Source organism: Sinohyriopsis cumingii, chromosome 1 (assembly GCF_028554795.1).
Source record: "Sinohyriopsis cumingii isolate HCF-2022 chromosome 1, ASM2855479v2, whole genome shotgun sequence".
Taxonomy (NCBI): Eukaryota; Metazoa; Mollusca; class Bivalvia; order Unionida; family Unionidae; genus Sinohyriopsis; species Sinohyriopsis cumingii.
In genome coordinates, this window is record NC_142961.1 from 34,346,153 (window position 1) to 34,363,251 (window position 17,099).

The following is a 17,099-nucleotide window of genomic DNA, read 5'->3' on the forward strand; positions in this document are numbered from 1 at the left end:
ACCCACAATTCGCCTTTCTACATGTCAGAAGAGTGATAAACTTACAATCCGCCTTCCCTTATGTCGTAAGAGTGATGAACCCACAAGTCGCCTTCCCATATGTTGTAAGAGTGATGAACCCACAATTCGCCTTCCTACATGTTGTGAGAGTGATAAACCTACATTTCGCCTTTTTACATGCTGTAAGAGTGATAAACCCATAATGCACCTTCCTACATGTTGTGAGAGTGATATACCTACATTTCGCCTGTTTACATGTCGTAAGAGTGATAAACCCCCAATGCGCCTATCCACGTGTCGTAAGAGTGATCAACCCCCAATGCACCTTCCCACATCTCGTAAGAGTGATCAACCCCTAATGCGCCTTTCCACATGTCGTAAGAGTGATACCCCCCCCCCACCAATGCGCTTTCCCACATGTCGTAAGAGGTGGCTTATGGATGCTTAATTGTTAGCGTGCAGGACTTGTGACTCAAATTTGGTGGGTTTGACACCTAAATTTGTATCAACCCCTGGTAGGTTAGTGGGGTGCAGCCTGAGGCATGGCACTTTACGGCAAACGCATCAGCACTGAATAACCTATTTGTGTTGTTGTGCTGTAAAACACCTAACCAAATTCCAAAAATGACGCCTGTTTATTGTTTGAAGTCCATTCAAAATGATACTTGGGTTCAGTATGACTTTCTTCTTATGAATAATTTGAAGTATGCGACATTAAGATGCAACAATTTTGAACTTTCAATAATTGCATGTTTTTGATTTTAAAATTCCCTCCTTTTAGTACGTTGCACAATAGTATTACAAATGGGCGTGCAGCGAAGTGGAGAGCACCGTATACATTCAGTTAGTTTTGTACTGACTTCTTCCTATCTTTGAGTGAAATGAATGCTTATGGTAATTTTAATGATTTTCCATAATGGGGGTGGGGCCATCAGAAAAAGACAAAACAGGAAACAAACAAGTTCTTTGCTGTTATGGATATACGTATGCGTTCTCACCCAAGCATGTAATTTCAGAATAAAATTTAGGGACGGAGTTGCTGTCCAATCATAGTAAAAAGAATTCGAGGTATTTATTTCCATTCTCCACAGTGTAGAGTGCTAATAAACTAGCAGACTGTAAGCTTAAGTTTACTTTTAATAGGAATGTCTACAGGGAATGTGCTTGCTACAACGATAGGAAACAGATTTTCAAAAAATGTAAATGAAATACTATTCCAAAAATAAGTGAAAAACATTTACACTTGATATCAGGGGACTCAGTCAACTTCTACATATATTATGAATGTATATGTGAATTCACTAATTTTCAAATGTTTATGTAACTGTCCATGTCCAAGACGTTTGAAATACAGAGAAATAATTTATAATGGTATGATTACTGTCAGAACTCGTTTGTAATGGTAATACAATTAAACAAAAACATGCACTAGTATAAATGCCTGTTATTATGAAGACAAGAGTCATAAATCTGATGAAAATATCGACACGCATGTATATGCATCAGCCGGTAAATAGCGAAAATCATTTATGTAAAAATGTCCTAGTTCAATAATTTAATGACTAGTAAATTAATTCTTTATTTATCTGGATGGACATTAATTGTCAATAGTCATTTGTTTTCTATTAATCTGAAAATACTTACTAAAGTGTATACCGAATCCGTTTTTGTTCAGTCTTTCCTTTTTATATCATCTCCGTCAAAAGACGGACGATCCTTCATCAAATACTCAAAAGCCGTCATGTCACTTTATTATTTATAGCACTTCAAAAAATCTCATATGGCACAAACTCTCCACATTACAATAAAGGGGGCGCAGGGTAGACATGTAGATCTAAAGCACTTGCCTTCACTGATCACTGTCATCTCATCTCTTTATGTGGGTATGCGAGAAAGCTTACCAGTAGCTTCCCATGGGTCGGCGGTTCTTCCCGGAGCTTTCCTGTGTTCGTTTTCCACCAGTTATACTGGCTGCTATTGTATATCCTACAATATGCAGAAAAGATGGCGGTAAGCCCACAACAACAACAACAGTAATAGGGTAATGAGTTAGCAACTTGTTGTGTACACATGTTAGCCTTTATCCCATTACTCAGCAACGCATCATTGACCGATTGCAACGACTGCTGGAACAGTTCTGTTCCCATCAGACTGGTTCTGGCTGGTTTATGAAAGGCATGGATAGAACGCGTGAAAATATTTTGTTTGATTTTTCAATTTTTTTAAAGTCCTAATTTTCCAAAGCGGTTTATAGCTATAACCGGTATGTGCGGTCGACGCTCTTAAAAACGATATAATCACATGTATGTTAAAGCCAAATTAGCACTAATTATAAGTTACCCAGGTAATTTGTTTCCGATTCAATGGTTACGCTTCGCGTTGTGCACCAATTTAGAGCTCTCAGTATAAGCATGGTAAGTTGACGATCTTCATAGGGGTAAGGGGCATACATGCGGATGCATAATAATAATTTATTAGTCTTTCAACAATTTGAAAATAAAATGCCACATTTCAGCGCGATAGGAGTTTCGTAAGGCAAGTTAGATCCTTCTTCGACAAAATTGAAAGGCACTTCACTTTGAATATGGGGGAGAGGGATGATCTGAAATTAGAGTAGCCCCGTGGCCCCGGGCGTCAAGGTACCGGATTTTTTTATATCATTGACCGCCGTTGTTTAACGTGTCAGGTGTTAAAAAGAACCTTATAACTGTGCTAAATTTATTAGGCTGACCATACAAGTCAAACACGCGATAACCAAATAAACGTTATAACAAAGCCTTTGGAATACATAGTTGCAACATTAGTTAGGAATTTCTCCTGGCAATTCAAACTCAGACGTTATTAAAAAAAGTGGAAACTTTATACCCAAGAGCATGATATATAATGTGTTAAAAGCCTTTTGGAAAAGTTGAACGGCACACAAGTGCCATTCTCATTGGCCAGTATACTATACTCAGCTGCATGCATTTTACGGTAAATCCTGATATTTGAGCTATGACTTCCTTATAAACCAATTCTTCATACAGTCATACATGATCGGACCACTGTGACATAAAACCGTACTCAATATTCCGAATTATAAAAAAAAAAAAATATTGTTACTCCAGATTTTAAAATCTTATTAGAAATTTACAACTTAAAACATCCAGGCTACTGATGGGTCAGAATCGTTTGGGGTAAGATAGTTTTAGCCGACTGCAGTTTTATGACGGAGGGGCATGGCTGGTTTTGGCTTGCTTGCCATCATGTGCTTTTATAACGTCAGCTGTACTCGAGCATTGGAATTAAACAAGCTGCTTAAATACAGAGTTTCTTCGTCTTTATAATCTCATTTTTTGTGGATACCTGGTAATTAGTTTATATGCATAATGCTTGATCATGTGAGATTAACAATGATACGTGGTTTGTGGGGGCGGGGTACCATGGTCTCGCGTTAAAGATCGCCAACATCTAACCTGTCTGCTTCGTATCAGGATGGGCCAGCGCGGCTAAGCATGTAAGGTTGCAATCAACTTCCCGCTTGTCGGTGGTTCATCCCTGGAGATATATCGGCCACCATGTATAGCCTAACGTCTGCTTGACAATGGCGAAAACCCAAAACAACAGCATTAACAACAACGGTTTGGAGGTGGACAAACTTTTGCCAGAGTACTTAGGAACAGAGTTTGAACCCTTGGTGTTCGCACATAGACTGGAACTCTTTTATCATGCTCTGGAAGATATTTACACGCAGCAAACCGTATTTTGTCCCTCTACTAATAATGACATATATTTCTTACACATATTTTTATTTTGCCGTGATTGGAGTTTCTTGTTAATGATACTGGCTGTCAACAGTTTTCACTGTGTACCAAAACAGTGCGAATAGTTCGGATCAGGCGTATCTGCATAAAATGACTTTTAGTGTCCAAATGTTTTGTCTTGAAGGTTCGCACTTGGTTCCACTAGATGCATGCACAACTAGATGCCCAGCATATGTTTCAGTCAAATAAACCATTCAACTTGACTGATTTGCAGAAAGAAAAAAAAAACTCGCTCGGTGGTCTGGAAAGAATGTGATTGTTAGAAAATCGTGCTTTTTGAAGAAGTCAAATAATTTATAAAATGCTCTCGATGTTCTTTAATACCATTTACACACAAAGGTACATTTGTGTACCGATACAACTAACGTGTAAAGCATACTCTGAGGTATCTAGGATTTTTCTGTTAGTATAGAAAGACTCAAGAAGCTTTTCTAAACACAAGAACATCTGCAGTGTTGTCAGGCGTGAGCAAAACTGTGAAACAAGATTTTGGAGTGCAAACCGAAAGGAAAAAAATGTGAAAAGGGTTTAATCCATGTAGACGCATCTCATTCTACCACAGATGCATGCATTTTTTTCAATATGAGGCTCTCAAAAAGTTGTAAAAGAGCACCTTATTACACAGACATCGAGACTTACTCTTGTAGAATTTGATTGGTGCGATACAGTTGCATTGATATCAGAGTGCGTGACTCCAAACAAATGATTCTCATAAACATTGTAGTTAAGAAGGTGTAAATGGCGACCTGACCCGCACAAACATAACACAGGTGCACGGCACACTAAAACGACATTACTTTAAATTCTGTTGCGTAACCCTGTTAGGTATAATTGTTTACATCTGTGCATTACATAGGTATGTGCAGCGAAAGTCACGAAGGTAAGGTCCGGTGTTGAAATGCTACTGCCGAAACATTGCACAGGAACAGGTGTGAACTATTTATATGCATTGTTCGCATATAGTTCTGATATCTACTGGTAATCATTATCAAAAAGAAATTTCTTATGATGACAACACCATTTTTTTTTTCATTCTCCAGTTCAAATGAGATTTGTCTTACTTCTGTGGAATTTATTACTTGTTTATGACCCTCTTTGATGTAAAAAGCCAGCCATGAAGGGCATCAAAAGAAAAGTGCATCAGAGTACGAGAGTAATTCATTTAATACATTCTCAATAGTATGTACGCGCATACAAGAGTGGTGCGCGAAGAAGAAAAGTCTATGATACGTGGGTAACGTTGTCACTTGTATTCCACAAGACTTAGTGAAATTTTGAGCAAAAATCAAGCGCTCAAAATTCTTTCAGATTGCAAGTAGCAGCAGACACAAAGTTGACTAGACGACAGACAGCAAGCTAGAAGACAAAAGTTGATAGATAAATATTTGTCGTCGAACAGAGCACACCCAGCTCTGTTGTCGCGTAATGATCCGGTTGATCGGTGTGTGCTCCTTTTACCACTTGTTATCCACATACAGTGTAGATTCGGCCTATTATGAGACGGCAGATAGGTGTACATTGCTTGTTCTACATACAGTTATATGCAATCAGCGTCGATTCCGCGTAATATGAGACAGCAGATCGGCATACACTGTTTGTTCTACATACAATTATACGCATACATAGTAGATTGCGCGTATTTTCAGACGGTAGATTGGGGTCTACACTATTAGAAGATGGTAGCGTATTATCACTTGGCGCTTTTGCGGTTATGCAGAACAAAGCACAAATTAAAACCTTAACTTACACCTATAGTTACTGAAATGAAAATGGAGTTTAAATCCCTTCATTTTGCATCTGACATGCGTCTAATTGTTATTGACATGTGTCTAATTGTTATTTAATACACTTACTCCTACACATACGTAAAAGCACGACTGTAGTAGAATTCGGTACCGTAATGTTGATTGTATTATTAAATTTCCACAAAATTTAATTGGTAGAAAAGCGCTTACGAAAATACCATATTTGATGAAAAATGATCGTTGAGGCCTGTGTGAAAAGATAAATAAAGATTTCATGCTGTATGAGATAGTGATCTTGTTTGTTTTATATATCGGGCTCTAGTACTATTTTCGCACAGAAGTTAAAATCCCTCCCTCCAGTTGAATACTAATTGATTACTAATAGGTATTTCGTTTCAATCTACAATAGATCTCCCCCTCCCATTTTGCAGTGTAATCATTCTCCACCTATTTTGTCCAATGACTCATGTAAAATAAAGTAATACCAGATATTTTATTCGTTCCAGAACCATAGCGCTTGAGGCGGGCTTTGGCGGGAACTAGTATCAGACAGAAGCATTGATCGTTACGGAAATAAATTGCGTGGGAGAAGCTAGAACCTAACAGGAATTGAACGCTTGCTATCGATGACCAATTAAGCACTATATATATAATAACCACAACAGTTGTTCAACTTCTGCCAATACTGAGTTGTCGCAGTCAACGAAAGAAGTCACACTGCCGAGTCGACTCATCTTAAAGGCATACCTAGTAGTACGGTGGCGTCATCTCGGCAGTAAGGAATGTTTCAAAGTTTCTGAAGTAGTGATAGTGCGGAAAGTAATCTGCAAGTATCATTCATTCACGGCAAATTTGAAATAGTTTTTTCCTCTTCCGTATCAGCGGAAAGAAACAGGCATTCGCGTAGTCACAACTTTAGTTTGTTTTAAATTAGTTGGAAAGAACTGTAGAAAAGAGCAGTGGACATTCATTCACAAGGGTGAACAAAGAAAAGGAGGGACTAAACTTTGATATCTTGGATACATAAATAAGCACAAATCCTGTGAGTATTTCAATTTCCTTCAAGACGGATTTATATTCAATAGCTTGGAATGGGCCCCTCCAACCGAGGATATTTCCTGATTGGAAAATTCCCATCATCCCTCTTTCGGAGATGGATATGAAGAAGACCAGTTCTTTGAACTCTAAAACGCACACCCATGCTGAATCAAATATACTCAACACCCATGAAATGCTTCTTCCGTTCTGGGGGCTTTATAAGGTAAATGTAGCACATAATTTTTATGATGTCGTTTGCTTCTTTTGCTTTTTTTTGTCCTATTTTTATATCCACGCAATTATCTTGTCTTCTTTCTCTCTCTCGGCCTATTTACTTTGTCTCCTTATGTTATCGTATCTTTTTTCATTTTGCGATGTTGCATGTGTTATATTCATTTGTTTGTCTGTTTAGTATTTTCACATCTATTAATACTTTTATTTATTGATTTTCTGACTTCACTTTTATATTCTATATGTAGTGGGGCATGTTTAGTGGGGGTTTTATCCTTTCTTTTTTCTGATTTTCTCGAATTTTATATTTTCTAAAGTCTTCGCTTTTTGCTGTCATCAGATTAACATGAGCTCGCTGACATTGGCTTCATTACAATTAATGGCACGCATTTACGATTTTAGTCAATTATTCTTGTAAATTGAAATCTATCATTGGTTTGCTGCAATTTATCTGTACGCATTTATGATTCTATTCATCAAATTATATGTGTATGTACATTTAAATCGAATATTCACTAGTAAGTATCATGAACAGAAATAAACTTCTTTCAGCATCAGCTTGTACAATTGATACCGGCAGGTCCGAGGAAGGAATGCATGTGAGGAACAGATTAACAAAGCCTACCTTTCCCTAATATATATATATATATATATATATATATATATATATATATATATATATATATATATATAAACGTCTGGTATTTCGGTATTTCAGTTATGTGTCAAGAAAGTAGTGAAATTAATGCTTCCAGATTGCCATTGAGGCAAAAACACACCTAATTTACAATGTATTTGGAAAACAAAATTAAACAAACTGCCATTCCGATGTGGAAAAATAAATAGTTGCTAATAAATTGCCAAGTTCCCTTATTCCCATATATTTTAACTCGTTTGTGTGTGTTGGGGGGGGGTCATTCAGAAACTGTACTTTTATCACAGTAAATATTCTGCTTGATTGCGTTGAAAAGCGCGGAAGCGCATTTTTTTATTGTGACGGATGCTTGGGGAAAATCTACTTTTTGCATCGCTAGAAGACTGGATTTTAATTAAAGGCTATCCATCACAATCAAGCTCTTCTTTATACTTTGGCGAGAGAACAAAGAGCGATTGCTGATTGTAAAAAGATCTATCAAAGTTTCACAGACGATACTACAAATGTGATTGCGCATGTTTCATACGGTTCGCAGTGCCCTTATGTAAGGAAGTGACGCACGAGGTGAACAGTTCGTTTGGTGAAGTAGGTAAAACAATTTCTTTTGTACACTTAGACATCAACACAATGTGTCCGTGTCGCTCTCATTGCCTGAATGGCTTATAACCATGTTTATAGGAAAGTGCTCAATTGAGCGCAACTGAAAGGTTGAATTCACGATCATACAAGATTATTTAAGTTTTCAAGTTCAACATTTCGACTCACCTTAGAATGGATCGATTCTGAAAGAGCTGTGAATTGTGAGAACACGTACATCCAGCAACATAGCGTAAATATTTGGACCGTAGCCCTTTATCGTCAGAACGACACACACACACACACACACACACACACACACACACACACACACACACACTGGATGGCTCTTTCTTCGACTGAATGCCTGGTCCAAAATAATGGAGAAACTTATTCTTGACGCACTTTTTGCGGATGATCATCGTTACTCTCTTCGCGGAAGCCTCGAGACTCTTCGGACTCACTATCAGTCTGAACACGACAGAAGTACTTCACCAACCTGTCCCAAGTACCATAGCTCGCCCCCTCCCCCGATTGTGTCTATCGAAGACACCCAACTGAAAGCTGTTGATCACTTCAAGTATCTTGGAAGCATCATATCTGCCGATGGATCGCTATACAAAGAGATAACAGCACGCATCAGCAGCGCCAGTCAATCATTGAGACGTCTCCGCTCGCGCGTGTTGAGTCACAGGAAAATCAAACTGTCCACCAAGATAAAGGTACATAAAGCAGTTGTGCTAATAAGCCTCCTATATGGATGTGAGACCTGGACTACATATAAGAAGCACATCAAGCAACTTGAGCGCTTCCACACCAGAGCCCTGCGCTGGATAATGGGCGTCAGATGGCAAGACAGAGTGACGAACCTAGAAGTGCTGGATAGGGCAGGCTTAAACAGTATCGAAGCAGTGGTCATGAGAGCCCACCTCTGGTGGACGGGTTGTGTCATCCGTATGGAGGAGACTCGAATGCCACGTCAGATTTTGTATAGAGCTCTATCTAGTGGACACAGAAAAATTGGTCGCCCGAAGAAAAGATTCAAAGACTCCATCAAGGACAGCTTGAGATGCTGCTCGATATTTGTGACAAACTTCGAGCCCTGTGCCAATGATAGACCTGGCTGGCGTACAGCTGTTAGTAATGGGTGCAAAACCTTCGAGGATGTCGCAGAACGAAAGTCGCCGACTCCAGGACATGCGCATTTCGTATCAGACTCATCAACCACATGAGGACCCATTAGCGAAGAACAGCGCTGGATTGACTTCATCCAGCCCGATGGTCAACCACCTATATATATATATATATATATATATACACGTTTTAGGTGCGTTGTGGGCAGTCATCCCGAAAGTGGGTTTACGGGAAGGACATGATATAGTTTACATTTCAAATCAAAATACATATACATAGGTTGTATTTCTTACATAGTAATTATGTATATGTTGAAAATAAGTATATACACTTATGTTATAGTCCTATTCATGTTTTCGGTTCGTGGGCAGATATATATATTTCATGGGCAGTTTTGACCTTTAGGTTGAAGATGACAAAGTAACTGCCCAAAAATACGTTCACGAAGAACAAACATATAGCATTCTGCCCGTGAATACGGTCACGGGAACAATATATAGCGTACTGCCCACGAATACGTTCACAAGTAACAAATATATAGCATGACTTTCCGGTGTGCGCGCGCAAAATGGTTGTCAAGACACGACGATAAACATTAATCTATTAAAGCATCCTTTGCAATGGCCAGCGTACATATAGCGGACGTGAGGTTCGTTTTTCACAGCTTGTTTGAAATAAATGGATGATTATATATCCAGTGTAACAACTTGTCTTGACAGCTTATGGATGCTAATGTTTGACATTTATTGTGAAGATGATTGTTCACTGCTTGTTGATGAATTCGTAGCTTCTGTTAATCGATGCTATAGCTCAATTTAACTGTCATACACTGATATGTTTAAATCTGCTTGCACAGTTAACTATGCAGAGTTATGGAAATATAACAAATTGGTTTTAATAACTTTCAGAGTTTGTTTTACTATTACTCAATATTTGTTTCAAGTACTATAAAGGCTGTGATAGGTTGGGTGGCTTAGATTACAAATCAGGCCCTTCTCACTTGGGGTGGGGGGTGGGGGGTGGGTACTGCCCATTATGAATATTACTGGTCCTAGATGTCCAACCTGATATTTATGACATATAGGTTCAACATCTTACTGCAAGCAGAAATGGTGTTCTGTAGTATTTTTCCCAGTCAATAGTTTATGGATATATTATGTCATGTACTATGCTTGTTTAATTCTCTCTTCTCAGTTCTGACGTTACCATTGAATGCTATAATGTTCCCAGACATCCGGTATTCTTGGTTATTAAAATTATATATATACACAGATAACTGAAGGTGAGTTCTCATTATTCCCTAACAATTGTAATTAGTGGGGCTGTAGCAATTGATGGTCTGAGAATTCAAGTTAACTGGTTCAAAACTTGGGTAAACAACAAACTGTTTTCTTCCTTTGACAGGCATCATAAAGTTTTGCATCTTTGTCTCTCTGATGACTGTGGTACACAAGTTACAGACTTTGCCTTAGAATGAGCCTGATTTTTGATACTTGTTACTGAATGGGGTGGGGTAGGGAAGTAACAAAATTATTAAAGGTGGAATGTATGCAAACCATGCTGGAAATAGATATGTGCCAGCAACTGCAACATGTAAGCTTCAATCAATTTGGAAACTATAAGCTTTATCCTGTAAATATTAACAGTTCACACCCTGTATAAAAGGTGATTTTGTGTTTGATTAACTGGAACTGTTAATTTATTATGTTAAGGAATTTATTGTTTTAACCCTAGTAAATGTAATATAATTAGGTCAAAAGTTCCAGTTTGTTTATTGTTTCCAGAGTTGATTATTGTAACTGGAAGAACCTGTTTCTAAGTGTTAAATGAAACGAAAGAGATATTGTTTACTCAAGTGATATAAAATAAAAGTTTAAAATGAACTGAAAGAAATATTGTTTATTCAAGTGATACAAAATAAATGCAAAAGTGTATATTCATTAAGAAGTGTATTGTCAATTGCAAATAAATGAAGATTTATCTTATTTTGTTCTTTACTTGTGTACAAAATTATACCTGGATTGGGCAATAATTACTTGGACTCCATTTGGAAAAGAAAAATCTATATGTCCTAAATACCTAATGTTCATATCATAATGCTCTTTTAATGGATGATTATGCTTTTCAGCTGACGTTACCATATTGCCAAGTGAACTAATAGTATGGCCTTCGGTGTGGCCCACTAATCACATTTGTAAATGAATTATGCATACAATAGAGAAATAGCTCTTAAAATATCTTATGAGTTGAACAATGTGTGTACAGAAATAAACATGAAGCAAATCTTTGAACTTGTATGCCACACATGCAAGTGAATTGGTGGTTTTCATATGTAACTTGTGTACTCTAATGGCTTTTGTCTATATTACTTTTAGCCATTTCTATTCACACACCAGAACACAACCTTTTTTGTCTGATTCAGGTACTAATGCAAAACTTATTTCAGCTGTAACTGAAGTATACAGAATTTTTCCTGACGTTGAGGCCTACTGTGTAGACAGTATAGCTGTAAGTCATCAAATCAAATGGAAGACAACAGTGTGCAGTTGAAGAAAATGATATATACCCAGTACCATTTAGAGTTATCTTAAAGAAAAGTCACAATGCACACTGATACAAGTAGTTTTAGAAAATGCATTTGTTCCACATACATTTTAACTTAACCCAAAAGTTCAGTCTCTTGCCTAAAATTCAATCAGATGTATGCATTTATTCCATAAAACACAAAGATATAATGAACCAAATCATTTTCATTATTGAGTTAGGTAGTAGGCTATGTTAAAGAGTGCAATCACTTTATCGATTTTTTTTTCCATTACATTTTTATTTATTATAAAATGACATTTCTTAGTGGAGTGCTAGCAACTGTAACTTGAGGAATATTTTGTACATGCTGGCCTAAGTGTCATGAATATACTGTGCTACATTTTGCTTTATTAGGTATAATACTATCATGAGACTTGCTTGATTAAATCCTGAATTTGTCAGTTACACTTACAAGTCCACTGGTAGAATTTAAAATCTGTGACAGTTTGGGAACTTTTTTTGCAGTAACTGCAAATCACTTTGCCTTCACAGTCAATGAATTCAAGCCATTGATAATTGTCAAACCATTGTGACTGAAAATGTGATTGTCTCTTAGTTGTGTCCTATTTGATAATTTTGCTGCCACAGAGTCTGGATTGTGTCTCTGAAGAAATAGTTCATCTAGACTCTGTTGCAGTATTACATTTTATATGTTCAATTTAATGAATTTTCTTTCTTTGAATCATTCTTATGTCATAACTTGCGAAAATAGTTTAGTTAACAATATTTATTCAAACAGAAAAGATAACCTCACTTGACAAATCATCCTACTAAAGTGATCATGGCATACACTTTTATCTTTGAAATTCAAATATTGCCCACTCGTTAATTAACATAACTAATATTGCACATTGAAGGTGATCATATGTATCATCAGTTTTAAAAAAATAAAGACATAATACTATCATTTAATCACTGCATACAGGAAACAGACACTTGTGTCTGTAAAATGCCTTTCATTGGATTACTTTGGTTTATTAAAACCAAACAGCAATCCACTCAGGATTTTCTAGGATAGATACAGAGAATATATTATGGTCATTCAGAACGCTATCAATACATCAGACCAGATTGTTTTTATTATTATTTAGGCAAAATAACTTAGTAAGTCAGATGGCAAACATGAGGATGGTGATAGGTTATGTGGAATTTGCATTGAATCATCTGATCCCAGAAGATTTGATACAATGTCACTGGCTGTGGTAATCATCAAGTGCAGTTGCACGGCACCATAAGACTTATCAAGATACCATAAGCTAGAAAGATGAAGAAAAAGAAAAACGATGACCCAAAGACAAATCCTGCAAACTGTGTGCAAAAATGATTCCACAGATTATAGATGAAAACTTTACTATATTTAGCTTCAAGATATTAATAAATTCGGATTACTTCCTCCAGTCTGCTACAGTAATTCATGCCCATTGCACTCATAAATTGATTATAGTCCTTGCAGTATTTTGTGTGGGCCACAATATTTTAATTGATGCAGCTGATGCTCCATTCTTCAGTTCAGTGTTGATTCAAACATAGCAATGTCCCTTTGGGATGTGTGCATAAATAAAGAATGCCTGTCCCTTCATTACCACACTTGTTGAATTTATCGTGTCTCTCTGAAAACTGTACCATGTGAGAAAGAATTTTATAAACAAACTGGACATAAGTATTGCTAGACATATACTCAGACCTGAGACTTCATAAAAGACTGCTTACTTGTGAGGCATTATTAGTGCTAGGGCTTGAGGTAATAACTTGCTATATGTTTGGTAAGGCAAAATAAGGGGCCTTATGACTTAAATTGAAACTGTGAAAAAACAAAAGGTTCAAATGCAATAAACTTTTGTTTTTCCTCATTTGTTATATTACAGTGCCATGAAAGGTCATTTCTTTTATCTTTTTAATCCCTTGCCAATTTTAAGTCATCATCACTAACCAAGTCTCTAAATCAATTCTTGGCATATTTAGCTAAAATGGTGTCTACTGTTCCATTATATCATTGATTGTTTAGCTTGCTTGTATGGAGCTTAACACCATTTTTCAGGACATCATAGACTTTACATGGCAGCCAACATATTTATTGGAAGAAATCAACACACATAACGCTACTGGCAAGCTTTCTCATATACACACATTGGTTGGACTAGAGAGAGTTGATTAGTGATGTGTATGCCTAGACCATTCTATAATCCAGGGCCCCATGATTGAATACAGCTTAAAGAAATTAACCCTAATTCAATTTCCTTGTTGCATTTAAATCATAACACCCACCATGCAAAGTGACACATGTCTCAAGATTTTCAAATTTGTATATGTTTTGCAACTTTTAATTCTGAGTTGATGCATGTGGATGTGGAAATTCAGTTACTGAATACTTAGCTACTTATATAAGGAGCTCTCACACTGGTAAAAGCATGCAATTGGGATTTTATTTGCAAGAGGGCAATTAATTGTTCAAAATACTGTTTTAGCTAACTACATATGCGAAGGGTTGATGTATAAAAAAGAGGATCAAGAAATCCTAGCTGGTAAAGATAATTGTATCCAACTTGACAGAAAGTGAGAAGGCCTTTTAATTTTGTACAGCAGTTTCATTAAGGAACCAACTATAATACCATTAGAAGTTTATGAGCAGCAAAAACCACATTTAGGACCAACTAGACATCAAAACCATATGCATAGTTCCATTTACGGCCAACCAGACATCAAATAGGTCATCTAGTGAAAGCACAATGTCAAAATGACCAGCCATCTAGGAGAAGTAGCAAGGAAGGGGTTTTCCAGATGCCCATTAAAACAGCCATATTGGAGGTTAGATTGGCACTATTTTCATTTACGTCCAACTAGACATAAGAAGTCTTTCACTGATATGACGATTCATTCAGGAGAAGTAGTTATACCAAGATTTTCAGGATGGCCACATTGGTGGCCTTATAGGATGTCTGTACAGCACCATAATTCTCATTCAGGACCTGCTAGACATCAACATAAGTATTTTGTACACATGTTGACACGCTGACACAATTATCCATTCAGAAGTAGCGATAAAAAGTTTCTTAATATGGCTACTGTGGCAACCACATTGTATGTGTGAGTGGCACCATCTTGTTTTTTCTTCCAGATATTTTCACACAAATATCATATTTAAAGATAACATGAATTCATACAAGATCTTGTCAGTTTATTTCATAACAGATTTTTCCCTCATATTAATATAATCTTTTGAAAACATTTATACATTATAGTTCTAGAAATTTTTCATGCTCTCAGAAACTATTAAAATCACAGCAGAAAGTGTTATGTTATATCTTTATTCAGCACTGAAAAATATTTATGAACTCTTAAAGTTTTTTCCCCTATATTAACTTAATTTAATGAAGATTTTCAGACTATAACCTTTCCATTGGATTTATTTTTTCAAACATGGCGTAAAAAGTATGTTATAGTAACCAATTTTTACATTGCCTTCACCATTGCAGAAATCTCTATAATCAATTTCCTAGTAAAGAAAAGCCAAGAAAATAAATGGACAGTTAATATTCACTTCAGGATCACAGACCTGAGGCAAATATGTCATTGTTAAATCAAACATTTTTATTGTGTTTCCTTAGACCTAAATATATATATATACTTGCTGTTACTCTAAACGAAGGCTGGTGATCCAGTTGATAACCTTTTGGGGGTTTTAAGGATGTCTTTAAAATTAAGGCCTTAAAAATGTTGAGATCTTATATTAAAAATGACAATTTGAGCCTTGCAGATTCATGTCCACAGGTGCCCAAATAAAAAAAAAAAGGGGGGGGGGGGTGCAAGTGGCAAGCTTGTTGGTGTGTTATAAAATAACTGACTTATCATCGGTGTGCTGACAGGTGATGTGTAATTAAATCACTGTTGTAATATTAATAATGAGTGAGTCTGCACAAAGGAATTTCATACAGCTAAACTAGCTCAACAACTAGAGGCAATTAAGAAATATATCCACATTCATGATTCTGTCAAATGGCAGATACAACAGCATCAGGAAGCTCAAGTGGCATTTACAGAAGGTAAAGAGCCGCTATACTTGTTATCTTTTTAGGGATGTGCTTGGATTTTGCCCTCAAGCTGGAGCAGTCATAGGATATATAATAAATCGCCACGGTCGGAATTTATCCCCAAGCTGGGGTAATCGATGGGTAAAGTCTTATCCACAGTCGGGGTTTTATTCAAGCTTCAGGTGCAAGTTTTTGTGCATCTCCATGCCCTTGCATAAAACACAGTTACACGTTTTTTTATATAGATATTTTTCAGTTGTAGACAGGAATAATAAGTATTTGTGAGTGTTTGAAATGAATGGGTTCATTATGAATTGAGTGGCACTACATTTCAAAAGCAAAATTGGATTGAAATGCAAGAACTGTAGTACGGAATTAGTGTTGGTTCTGGATCGTAGAATGGAATTGTGTGTGTGTGATTGGATTTTTAACGTAGCTTGAATAATTTTTCAGTCATATTGCTACGATGTCTGCAGTGTGGCAGTTTATAGTGATGTATAGCACTGGGGCATCATGCTGCAAACATGTAGTATGATGTTGCACCCAGTCACATTATCCTGACACCAGGCCGATCAGTCCTAACACTAACCTCTTAATGCTGAGCGTCTAGCGAGGTAGCTGTTAATACCATTTTTGTAAGTCTTTGGTATGACTTGGCTGGGGTTTGAACCCATGACCTCCCGCTTCTGAGGCGGACGCTCTAACCACTAGGACACCGGAGTGGTCAGAATGGAATTGTAACAATTACAATGGAAGCAATTTGTATTATGCTTGTTGGGGCATTCCTCACTGATGGCTGTCAGTGACATCATCATGGGAATGTGTAACAGCCACATTTTGTAAGAACAAGGTGTAGTTGGTGAACAATACAGACACTTTTCTGCCATTTCCACTGGCATCATCTCATATGATGTTATTTAAAAAAACTTCCTACAACATACTCACAACATATAAAACCTATATGCAAATCTGATGAAAGCTGCTTGTGTTTCTGAAACACATATTCCATACTGGTGGCAAGAATGTCCAAATCTACATTACAAAAATGAAAACATTACCATCCATCTAGGAGTTGCAAATGTATGAAATCCTCTTGTTGGGTAGTTTTACTAACAGGCTTTACAGCAGGGCCTTCCATTAGATTTAAATGTGGCAGGTAAGTTGACAAAGTAGGGTGGGGGGTTGGGGGGACCTACCCCAATGGGGATAATTCATTTTTTTTTTAAAGTAGCATGGTGTAAAGTAAAAGTAGATGGGCTGATAAGGAATCCACTGAATTTACAGACTAAAGGTTCAGACATTT

The 17,099-nt window shown here is 36.9% G+C and overlaps 1 protein-coding gene across 5 annotated transcripts in view; it reads left to right on the plus strand.

The window, feature by feature from the left end:
* The window catches only part of LOC149806681 (uncharacterized), a 237,866-nt gene that overhangs the window by 167,994 nt on the left and 52,773 nt on the right, over window positions 1–17,099 (plus strand). For all 5 annotated transcript variants that reach the window (XM_089956447.1, XM_089956437.1, XM_089956461.1 and 2 more), the window contains one exon: window positions 6,055–6,809. In XM_089956447.1, coding sequence (XP_089812573.1) covers window positions 6,702–6,809 — 108 coding nt within the window. In that variant the 5' untranslated portion in view covers window positions 6,055–6,701. The remainder of the gene's footprint in view (window positions 1–6,054; window positions 6,810–17,099) is intronic.